Here is an 11,642-nt window from a genome sequence, read left to right on the forward strand (position 1 = left end):
GGCTGACGAGCCCCGGACCAGCACCTGCGCGCCATGAGTGGTACTTTACCTGATAATACTTTTTTGGCAGTCTACGCGGCAACCCCACACACTCACCTACTCCCTGCTGACGACAGGCAACTACCTCGAAACACGTGTCCAGGGATGGCTAATGCGACACTTACTTTCTTCGAACACTTTTGGCACAGGCGTAATCGCCGTCGCCACTACATGGACCATAATTCCTTGAGGTAATATGCTGGTAGGACGAGCAGAGTGCGACCAATCGGATTTTGTGTATTAAGACTCCCTTGAGCCATTGGGCTGACGAGCCCCGGACCAGCACCTGCGCGCCATGAGTGGTACTTTACCTGATAATACTATTTTGGCAGTCTACGCGGCAACCCCACACACTCACCTACTCCCTGCTGACGAGAGGCAACTACCTCGAAACACGTGTCCAGGGATGGCTAATGCGACACTTACTTTCATCGAACACTTTTGGCACAGGCGTAATCGCCGTCGCCACTACATGGACCATAATTCCTTGGGGTAATATGCTGGTAGGATGAGCAGAGTGCGGCCAATCGGATTTTGTGTATTAAGGCTCCCTTGAGCCATTGGGCTGACGAGCCCCGGACCAGCACCTGCGCGCCATGAGTGGTACTTTACCTGATAATACTTTTTTGGCAGACTACGCGGAAACCCCACACACTCACCTACTCCCTGCTGACGAGAGGCAACTACCTCGAAACACGTGTCCAGGGATGGCTAATGCGACACTTACTTTCTTTGAACGCTTTTGGCACAGGCGTAATCGCCGTCGCCACTACATGGCCCATAATTCCTTGGGGTAATATGCTGGTAGGACGAGCAGAGTGCGGCCAATCGGATTTTGTGTATTAAGGCTCCCTTGAGCCATTGGGCTGACGAGCCCCGGACCAGCACCTGCGCGCCATGAGTGGTACTTTACCTGATAATACTTTTTTGGCAGTCTATGCGGCAACCCCACACACTCACCTACTCCCTGCTGACGAGAGGCAACTACCTCAAAACACGTGTCCAGGGATGGCTAATGCGACACTTACTTTCTTCGAACACTTTTGGCACAGGCGTAGTCGCCGTCGCCACTACATGGACCATATTTCCTTGGGGTAATATGCTGGTAGGACGAGCAGAGTGCGGCCAATCGGATTTTGTGTATTAAGGCTCCCTTGAGCCATTGGGCTGACGAGCCCCGGACCAGCACCTGCGCGCCATGAGTGGTACTTTACCTGATAATACTTTTTTGGCAGTCTATGCGGCAACCCCACACACTCACCTACTCCCTGCTGACGAGAGGCAACTACCTCGAAACACGTGTCCAGGGATGGCTAATGCGACACTTACTTTCTTCGAACACTTTTGGCACAGGCGTAATCGCCGTCGCCACTACATGGACCATAATTCCTTGGGGTAATATGCTGGTAGGACGAGCAGAGTGCGGCCAATCAGATTTTGTGTATTAAGGCGCCCTTCGGCTGACGAGCCCCGGACCAGCACCTGCGCGACATGAGTGGTACTTTACCTGATAATACTTTTTTGGCAGTCTACGCGGCAACCTCACACACTCACCTACTCCCTGCTGACGAGAGACAACTACCTCGAAACACGTGTCCAGGGATGGCTAATGCGACACTTACTTTCTTCGAACGCTTTTGGCACAGGCGTAATCGCCGTCGCCACTACATGGACCATAATTCCTTGGGGTAATATGCTGGTAGGACGAGCAGAGTGCGGCCAATCAGATTTTGTGTATTAAGGCTCCCTTGAGCCATTGGGCTGACGAGCCCCGGACCAGCACCTGCGCGCCATGAGTGGTACTTTACCTGATAATACTTTTTTGGCAGTCTACGAGGCAACCCCACACACTCACCTACTCCCTGCTGACGAGAGGCAACTACCTCAAAACACGTGTCCAGGGATGGCTAATGCGACACTTACTTTCTTCGAACACTTTTGGCACAGGCGTAATCGCCGTCGCCACTACATGGACCATAATTCCTTGGGGTAATATGCTGGTAGGACGAGCAGAGTGCGGCCAATCGGATTTTGTGTATTAAGGCTCCCTTGAGTCATTGGGCTGACGAGCCCCGGACCAGCACCTGCGCGCCATGAGTGGTACTTTACCTGATAATACTTTTTTGGCAGTCTATGCGGCAACCCCACACTCTCACCTACTCCCTGCTGACGAGAGGCAACTACCTCGAAACACGTGTCCAGGGATGGCTAATGCGACACTTACTTTCTTCGAACACTTTTGGCACAGGCGTAATCGCCGTCGCCACTACATGGACCATAATTCCTTGGGGTAATATGCTGGTAGGACGAGCAGAGTGCGGCAAATCGGATTTTGTGTATTAAGGCGCCCTTCGGCTGACGAGCCCCGGACCAGCACCTGCGCGACATGAGTGGTACTTTACCTGATAATACTTTTTTGGCAGTCTACGCGGCAACCTCACACACTCACCTACTCCCTGCTGACGAGAGACAACTACCTCGAAACACGTGTCCAGGGATGGCTAATGCGACACTTACTTTCTTCGAACGCTTTTGGCACAGGCGTAATCGCCGTCGCCACTACATGGACCATAATTCCTTGGGGTAATATGCTGGTAGGACGAGCAGAGTGCGGTCAATCAGATTTTGTGTATTAAGGCTCCCTTGAGCCATTGGGCTGACGAGCCCCGGACCAGCACCTGCGCGCCATGAGTGGTACTTTACCTGATAATACTTTTTTGGCAGTCTACGCGGCAACCCCACACACTCACCTACTCCCTGCTGACGAGAGGCAACTACCTCAAAACACGTGTCCAGGGATGGCTAATGCGACACTTACTTTCTTCGAACACTTTTGGCACAGGCGTAATCGCCGTCGCCACTACATGGACCATAATTCCTTGGGGTAATATGCTGGTAGGACGAGCAGAGTGCGGCCAATCGGATTTTGTGTATTAAGGCTCCCTTGAGTCATTGGGCTGACGAGCCCCGGACCAGCACCTGCGCGCCATGAGTGGTACTTTACCTGATAATACTTTTTTGGCAGTCTATGCGGCAACCCCACACTCTCACCTACTCCCTGCTGACGAGAGGCAACTACCTCGAAAGACGTGTCCAGGGATGGCTAATGCGACACTTACTTTCTTCGAACACTTTTGGCACAGGCGTAATTGCCGTCGCCACTACATGGACCATAATTCCTTGGGGTAATATGCTGGTAGGACGAAAAGAGTGCGGCCAATCGGATTTTGTGTATTAAGGCTCCCTTGAGCCATTGGGCTGACGGGCCCCGGACCAGCACCTGCGCGCCATGAGTGGTACTTTACCTGATAATACTTTTTTGGCAGTCTACGCGGCAACCCCACACACTCACCTACTCCCTGCTGACGAGAGGCAACTACCTCGAAACACGTGTCCAGGGATGGCTAATGCGACACTTACTTTCTTCGAACACTTTTGGCACAGGCGCAATCGCCGTCGCCACTACATGGACCATAATTCCTTGGGGTAATATGCTGGTAGGACGAGCAGAGTGCGGCAAATCGGATTTTGTGTATTAAGGCTCCCTTGAGCCATTGGGCTGACGAGCCCCGGACCAGCACCTGCGCGCCATGAGTGGTACTTTACCTGATAATACTTTTTTGGCAGTCTACGCGGCAACCCCACACACTCACCTACTCCCTGCTGACGAGAGGCAACTACCTCGAAACACGTGTCCAGGGATGGCTAATGCGACACTTACTTTCTTCGAACACTTTTGGCACAGGCGTAATCGCCGTCGCCACTACATGGACCATAATTCCTTGGGGTAATATGCTGGTAGGACGAGCAGAGTGCGGCCAATCGGATTTTGTGTATTAAGGCTCCCTTGAGCCATTGGGCTGACGAGCCCCGGACCAGCACCTGCGCGCCATGAGTGGTACTTTACCTGATAATACTTTTTTGGCAGCCTACGCGGCAAACCTACACACTCACCTACTCCCTGCTGACGAGAGGCAACTACCTCGAAACACGTGTCCAGGGATGGCTAATGCGACACTTACTTTCTTCGAACGCTTTTGGCACAGGCGTAATCGCCGTCGCCACTACATGGACCATAATTCCTTGGGGTAATATGCTGGTAGGACGAGCAGAGTGCGGCCAATCGGATTTTGTGTATTAAGGCTCCCTTGAGCCATTGGGCTGACGAGCCCCGGACCAGCACCTGCGCGCCATGAGTGGTACTTTACCTGATAATACTTTTTTGGCAGTCTACGCGGCAACCTCACACACTCACCTACTCCCTGCTGACGAGAGACAACTACCTCGAAACACGTGTCCAGGGATGGCTAATGTGACACTTACTTTCTTCGAACGCTTTTGGCACAGGCGTAATCGCCGTCGCCACTACATGGACCATAATTCCTTGGGGTAATATGCTGGTAGGACGAGCAGAGTGCGGCCAATCAGATTTTGTGTATTAAGGCTCCCTTGAGCCATTGGGCTGACGAGCCCCGGACCAGCACCTGCGCGCCATGAGTGGTACTTTACCTGATAATACTTTTTTGGCAGTCTACGCGGCAACCCCACACACTCACCTACTCCCTGCTGACGAGAGGCAACTACCTCAAAACACGTGTCCAGGGATGGCTAATGCGACACTTACTTTCTTCGAACACTTTTGGCACAGGCGTAATCGCCGTCGCCACTACATGGACCATAATTCCTTGGGGTAATATGCTGGTAGGACGAGCAGAGTGCGGCCAATCGGATTTTGTGTATTAAGGCTCCCTTGAGTCATTGGGCTGACGAGCCCCGGACCAGCACCTGCGCGCCATGAGTGGTACTTTACCTGATAATACTTTTTTGGCAGTCTATGCGGCAACCCCACACTCTCACCTACTCCCTGCTGACGAGAGGCAACTACCTCGAAAGACGTGTCCAGGGATGGCTAATGCGACACTTACTTTCTTCGAACACTTTTGGCACAGGCGTAATTGCCGTCGCCACTACATGGACCATAATTCCTTGGGGTAATATGCTGGTAGGACGAAAAGAGTGCGGCCAATCGGATTTTGTGTATTAAGGCTCCCTTGAGCCATTGGGCTGACGGGCCCCGGACCAGCACCTGCGCGCCATGAGTGGTACTTTACCTGATAATACTTTTTTGGCAGTCTACGCGGCAACCCCACACACTCACCTACTCCCTGCTGACGAGAGGCAACTACCTCGAAACACGTGTCCAGGGATGGCTAATGCAACACTTACTTTCTTCGAACACTTTTGGCACAGGCGCAATCGCCGTCGCCACTACATGGACCATAATTCCTTGGGGTAATATGCTGGTAGGACGAGCAGAGTGCGGCAAATCGGATTTTGTGTATTAAGGCTCCCTTGAGCCATTGGGCTGACGAGCCCCGGACCAGCACCTGCGCGCCATGAGTGGTACTTTACCTGATAATACTTTTTTGGCAGTCTACGCGGCAACCCCACACACTCACCTACTCCCTGCTGACGAGAGGCAACTACCTCGAAACACGTGTCCAGGGATGGCTAATGCGACACTTACTTTCTTCGAACACTTTTGGCACAGGCGTAATCGCCGTCGCCACTACATGGACCATAATTCCTTGGGGTAATATGCTGGTAGGACGAGCAGAGTGCGGCCAATCGGATTTTGTGTATTAAGGCTCCCTTGAGCCATTGGGCTGACGAGCCCCGGACCAGCACCTGCGCGCCATGAGTGGTACTTTACCTGATAATACTTTTTTGGCAGCCTACGCGGCAAACCTACACACTCACCTACTCCCTGCTGACGAGAGGCAACTACCTCGAAACACGTGTCCAGGGATGGCTAATGCGACACTTACTTTCTTCGAACGCTTTTGGCACAGGCGTAATCGCCGTCGCCACTACATGGACCATAATTCCTTGGGGTAATATGCTGGTAGGACGAGCAGAGTGCGGCCAATCGGATTTTGTGTATTAAGGCTCCCTTGAGCCATTGGGCTGACGAGCCCCGGACCAGCACCTGCGCGCCATGAGTTGTACTTTACCTGATAATACTTTTTTGGCAGTCTACGCGGCAACCCCACACACTCACCTACTCCCTGCTGATGAGAGGCAACTACCTCGAAACACGTGTCCAGGGATGGCTAATGCGACACTTACTTTCTTCGAACACTTTTGGCACAGGCGTAATCGCCGTCGCCACTACATGGACCATAATTCCTTGGGGTAATATGCTGGTAGGACGAGCAGAGTGCGGCCAATCGGATTTTGTGTATTAAGGCTCCCTTGAGCCATTGGGCTGACGAGCCCCGGACCAGCACCTGCGCGACATGAGTGGTACTTTACCTGATAATACTTTTTTGGCAGTCTACGCGGCAACCCCACACACTCACCTACTCCCTGCTGACGAGAGGCAACTACCTCGAAACACGTGTCCAGGGATGGCTAATGCGACACTTACTTTCTCCGAACACTTTTGGCACAGGCGTAATCGCCGTCGCCACTACATGGACCATAATTCCTTGGGGTAATATGCTGATAGGACGAGCAGAGTGCGGCCAATCGGATTTTGTGTATTAAGGCTCCCTTGAGCCATTGGGCTGACGAGCCCCGGACCAGCACCTGCGCGCCATGAGTGGTACTTTACCTGATAATACTTTTTTGGCAGTCTACGCGGCAACCCCACACACTCACCTACTCCCTGCTGACGAGAGGCAACTACCTCGAAACACATGTCCAGGGATGGCTAATGCGACACTTACTTTCTTCGAACACTTTTGGCACAGGCATAATCGTCGTCGCCACTACATGGACCATAATTCCTTGGGGTAATATGCTGGTAGGACGAGCAGAGTGCGGCCAATCGGATTTTGTGTATTAAGGCTCCCTTGAGCCATTGGGCTGCCGAGCCCCGGACCAGCACCTGCGCGCCATGAGTGGTACTTTACCTGATAATACTTTTTTGGCAGTCTACGCGGCAACCCCACACACTCACCTACTCCCTGCTGACGAGAGGCAACTACCTCGAAACACGTGTCCAGGGATGGCTAATGCGACACTTACTTTCTTCGAACACTTTTGGCACAGGCGTAATCGTCGTCGCCACTACATGGACCATAATTCCTTGGGGTAATATGCTGGTAGGACGAGCAGAGTGCGGCCAATCAGATTTTGTGTATTAAGGCTCCCTTGAGCCATTGGGCTGACGAGCCCCGGACCAGCACCTGCGCGACATGAGTGGTACTTTACCTGATAATACTTTTTTGGCAGTCTACGCGGCAACCCCACACACTCACCTACTCCCTGCTGACGAGAGGCAACTACCTCGAAAGACGTGTCCAGGGATGGCTAATGCGACACTTACTTTCTTCGAACACTTTTGGCACAGGCGTAATTGCCGTCGCCACTACATGGACCATAATTCCTTGGGGTAATATGCTGGTAGGACGAAAAGAGTGCGGCCAATCGGATTTTGTGTATTAAGGCTCCCTTGAGCCATTGGGCTGACGGGCCCCGGACCAGCACCTGCGCGCCATGAGTGGTACTTTACCTGATAATACTTTTTTGGCAGTCTACGCGGCAACCCCACACACTCACCTACTCCCTGCTGACGAAAGGCAACTACCTCGAAACACGTGTCCAGGGATGGCTAATGCGACACTTACTTTCTTCGAACACTTTTGGCACAGGCATAATCGTCGTCGCCACTACATGGACCATAATTCCTTGGGGTAATATGCTGGTAGGACGAGCAGAGTGCGGCCAATCGGATTTTGTGTATTAAGGCTCCCTTGAGCCATTGGGCTGCCGAGCCCCGGACCAGCACCTGCGCGCCATGAGTGGTACTTTACCTGATAATACTTTTTTGGCAGTCTACGCGGCAACCCCACACACTCACCTACTCCCTGCTGACGAGAAGCAACTACCTCGAAACACGTGTCCAGGGATGGCTAATGCGACACTTACTTTCTTCGAACACTTTTGGCACAGGCGTAATCGCCGTCGCCACTACATGGACCATAATTCCTTGGGGTAATATGCTGGTAGGACGAGCAGAGTGCGGCCAATCGGATTTTGTGTATCAAGGCTCCCTTGAGCCATTGGGCTGACGAGCCCCGGACCAGCACCTGCGCGCCATGAGTGGTACTTTACCTGATAATACTTTTTTGGCAGTCTACGCGGCAACCCCACACACTCACCTACTCCCTGCTGACGAAAGGCAACTACCTCGAAACACGTGTCCAGGGATGGCTAATGCGACACTTACTTTCTTCAAACACTTTTGGCACAGGCGTAATCGCCGTCGCCACTACATGGACCATAATTCCTTGGGGTAATGTGCTGGTAGGACGAGCAGAGTGCGGCCAATCGGATTTTGTGTACTATTAAAGGTGAGACTGCATTCATTAGCAAACTGCAAGTGTAAAATTGTGTTTTCCTTCTGATATTTTGTTAAGGTTTGCTGATTTGTTTCCAGGCTTTGTTTATGAAAAGTGCATTCCATTCCTTAGTGGCCTGAACAGAGACGAGCCCACCTTTGTTCCCTCTTAAAGCAAAGGGTCAAGATTCTAGATGCTTAGACAATCGCAGGGATCTCTCTCTAGTGTAAAGGGTTACATTAGCTTGAACATAGGGAAGCTTGAGCCAATGAAACGCTCGTTGGATAATGCAAGGGCCACTAAAAAGAATTATTTTACAAATGAGCAGGCACTGTAGCTCATCAAGAAACGGCCAAATATGCATGCATCTATTCAGACCCAGCATAATGCATGCTGCCAAATTCAGGATGCTTGTTTCTGGTTCAGGGAGGACCTGGCTTGGCAGTTCTGGCTGGACTGTTCTCATGAGGCACAGGGTCAAGACTGATTTGCATATGGCTCTGCATTCCGTCCATCATCTGTGTGTCTTGCTTTCTCGCAATGTGCACCGGGTATGCCTGGCTGATGAAGGGTGATTCCCCGAAACCAATCCCAGTATGCTTGAATCCAGTCCAAGGAGGACCTGGCTTGGCAGTTCGGGCTGGACTGTGCCCATGAGCTACAGGGTCAAGACTGATTTGCATATGGCTGTGTCTAAACTAAGATGGCATGGTGAACAAAAAATGGATGGATTTAACCCAGATCCACTGACTTGGGGGGAATGTTTGATTTGCTCTGCATTCCATCAATCATCTGTGTGTCTAGATAAAACTAGCCTGGAAAGTGGTCCAGAAAAGTGCAGGTTTTTACCCAGTTTCATTAACATTTGATGGTATGTGCTTGTGGTCTGAAGGCCAGAGTGTCACCTGCAATAACCACTACATTTTTACCACTGAGAAAAGAACTGGTTGGATGGGAAAGTTGAGAGGTTTTGGCGTGGGGAGATCCCTAATCATGGGGGCCACTAGCTTTAGAACCAAATAAACTGGGAGCCTCTGAATATGAGAACCTCAGCCTTATTCCACGTTCACCTTCAAACCAGTTCCCCCTCATCTAGAAGCCATCTGCAGAAAAACAATTTTTAAAATGGTCTTTCACTGTCCGGGGGCTCATCAAAGTGACTTATTAACTGTGACTAATCAGCATAGGTCTGTATGCAAGCTTGTGTCAAATTTTACATGACACAAAACTACTCATTTTACACAGATGTCAAAAGGAAAAGGCATAAAGTAGGGTGAAATGGCAAAAACAATGTGAAAGCTTGACTTGATTTGACTTAGGCTTGACTTGATAGAATAGTTTAGTCAAAACTACCAATGGGTTCGATATTACATTTAGACACGAAAAAGGTAGGGTACGAAATGCAATGAATTCAAAGTATTTTTCTTTGAATATCTAGGTGGGCTTTCTTGGGGGCATAACAATCACTAGTAAAGCCCTATTTTCCATCTTGAGGACAACATCTGCAAGTGTTCTAACGAGAAGGGTTTTGAAATTGGCTGTGCTGACAGACGTAATGGAAGCTACCAGTCAACACAACAAGTAGGTAAACCTGCCCAGCTATGGTACTCATCCCATTACTAATCAGCAAGTCCCTGCTCTCTACGCATAAATTCAAAGTGCACAAGCCCCTAAACGTAACAAGTATAAGCAATGTCATTTATGAAGGTTACATTTTTTCTAAGCAATCGGTGGGTAATAATGAAGCAGGGATGAAACATGGCGTCAAAAATAACACATTTATCATAGACCGCTGTAAAATGTACATACAATAAACGCTGCTTTGGACACCGAAAACTTTGGGGGCAAATCTAGTAAAAAAAAAAAAAGCAGGTTGCATTACAGAAGGATGCACCACATTTCAGGTGACTGCAACTGAAAATGTTGATCAACGAGTCTACCATAGATTATATAACGGAGTCAAGTGCACGTACGGGGGTAGGGAAGCGTTTCTTCCAGATGTAGTGTTCGCGCTGGACGTTCACACTGAAAAACACTGTCTACAAGCCATGTGGACGCCTGCAGGTAGTTGCACTCAGTCGACTAACCTGTGATTACCACGGTCTTCCCTTTTAAGCTTCGGGTATTCTGGCATCGCGGTCCCCTGAAGAAGTTGTAGTAGATTAACACGTAGACCCCTACGGCCAGTCCGGTGCCCAGAAGGATGGTCTCCATCGCTGCAACTATCACTTCCCGGGTACTACTGTGCAAAGTCTGTGTGCACTCCAGGAACAGTGGCTCGCGCTCCCTGGCTGCTTCGGAAATTAGACTCGATCTCGGGCGACTATATTACAAGTTGTACCCTCAAAACTAGCAAACCACCCTGCTGGAGTAGATGCGCCGACCAACCCCGGGGGTGCTGAAATGCAGCGGCCCTCGATCCGTACAAGCTAGGGGCGGGTCCACAAATGGAAAACACACGCTCCTGTCCGCTAGGATTGCTGCGTCCAGGCGTCTTACTGAACTCGGATATGCTGTTTCCGCATACACCCGCCTCTTTCTTAGCATGCGTGCGAATGAAGTCTGTTACAGAGGCCGACGCGGCCCAAGCGGAAGAGGGCTCTGTACCCGCTGTTCACTGTCCTGGTAGAACACCTGCGCTGCAGAGCTGGCGTGTTTTCAGACAGCGTATGTGTGACGTTTCCATGGCTTCAGTGTCCAGACATTTCAATGACACCCCATTACCAAATATGTAACATGTCAACTGAAACCTAAACACGTTACCCGCTTTAGAACATTATCAAGCTCTGGAATAGCCCTGTTTAGAGGCACAATGTGAAATCCCGGCTTCCCAACTTCAACCTAACTGTGTGATCCTAAACCAATCATGTTTTCCACTGTTTTTCCTTTTTCTTCATGATCACACATTTGAGAGCCTTCACATATGTGAGTTCATGATATGCACTGTACAAAAACATTCTTGTGTTTTATTTAATGGAAAATATTTTTGCTCCATCTATAGTAAAAATCTAGGCTAATGACAGAGTGTACACGAGAAGTCTCCTCTCCAAGTATTAGACGTTTGTGACTGCTGGTGGACACATTTCACAAAGGATAAAACATTTTCTACCAATCGCGTCAAAAATTTTAAAAATTCTATTTTAAGGACATGGAGGCGAGGATTATGCCTCTCTTTCGTTACTCAAGAAAATCACAGCAGCCAATGAAACATTATAAATTGAAAAGGTACAGTTCGCCTGAACCCCTGAAGCCACT

The 11,642-nt window shown here is 50.3% G+C and overlaps 1 protein-coding gene across 1 annotated transcript in view; it reads right to left on the reverse strand.

Annotated features, from left to right (window-relative positions):
• The window catches only part of DHRS13 (dehydrogenase/reductase 13), a 270,727-nt gene extending 259,761 nt beyond the window's left edge, over window positions 1-10,966 (reverse strand). The window contains exon 1 of the mRNA XM_085649155.1: window positions 10,475-10,966. Coding sequence (XP_085505281.1) covers window positions 10,475-10,601 — 127 coding nt within the window. The 5' untranslated portion in view covers window positions 10,602-10,966. The remainder of the gene's footprint in view (window positions 1-10,474) is intronic.
• Between the last annotated feature and the right edge of the window lie 676 nt (window positions 10,967-11,642).

The sequence above is a fragment of the Triturus cristatus genome, chromosome 3_2 (genome assembly GCF_964204655.1).
Source record: "Triturus cristatus chromosome 3_2, aTriCri1.1, whole genome shotgun sequence".
NCBI lineage: Eukaryota > Metazoa > Chordata > Amphibia > Caudata > Salamandridae > Triturus > Triturus cristatus.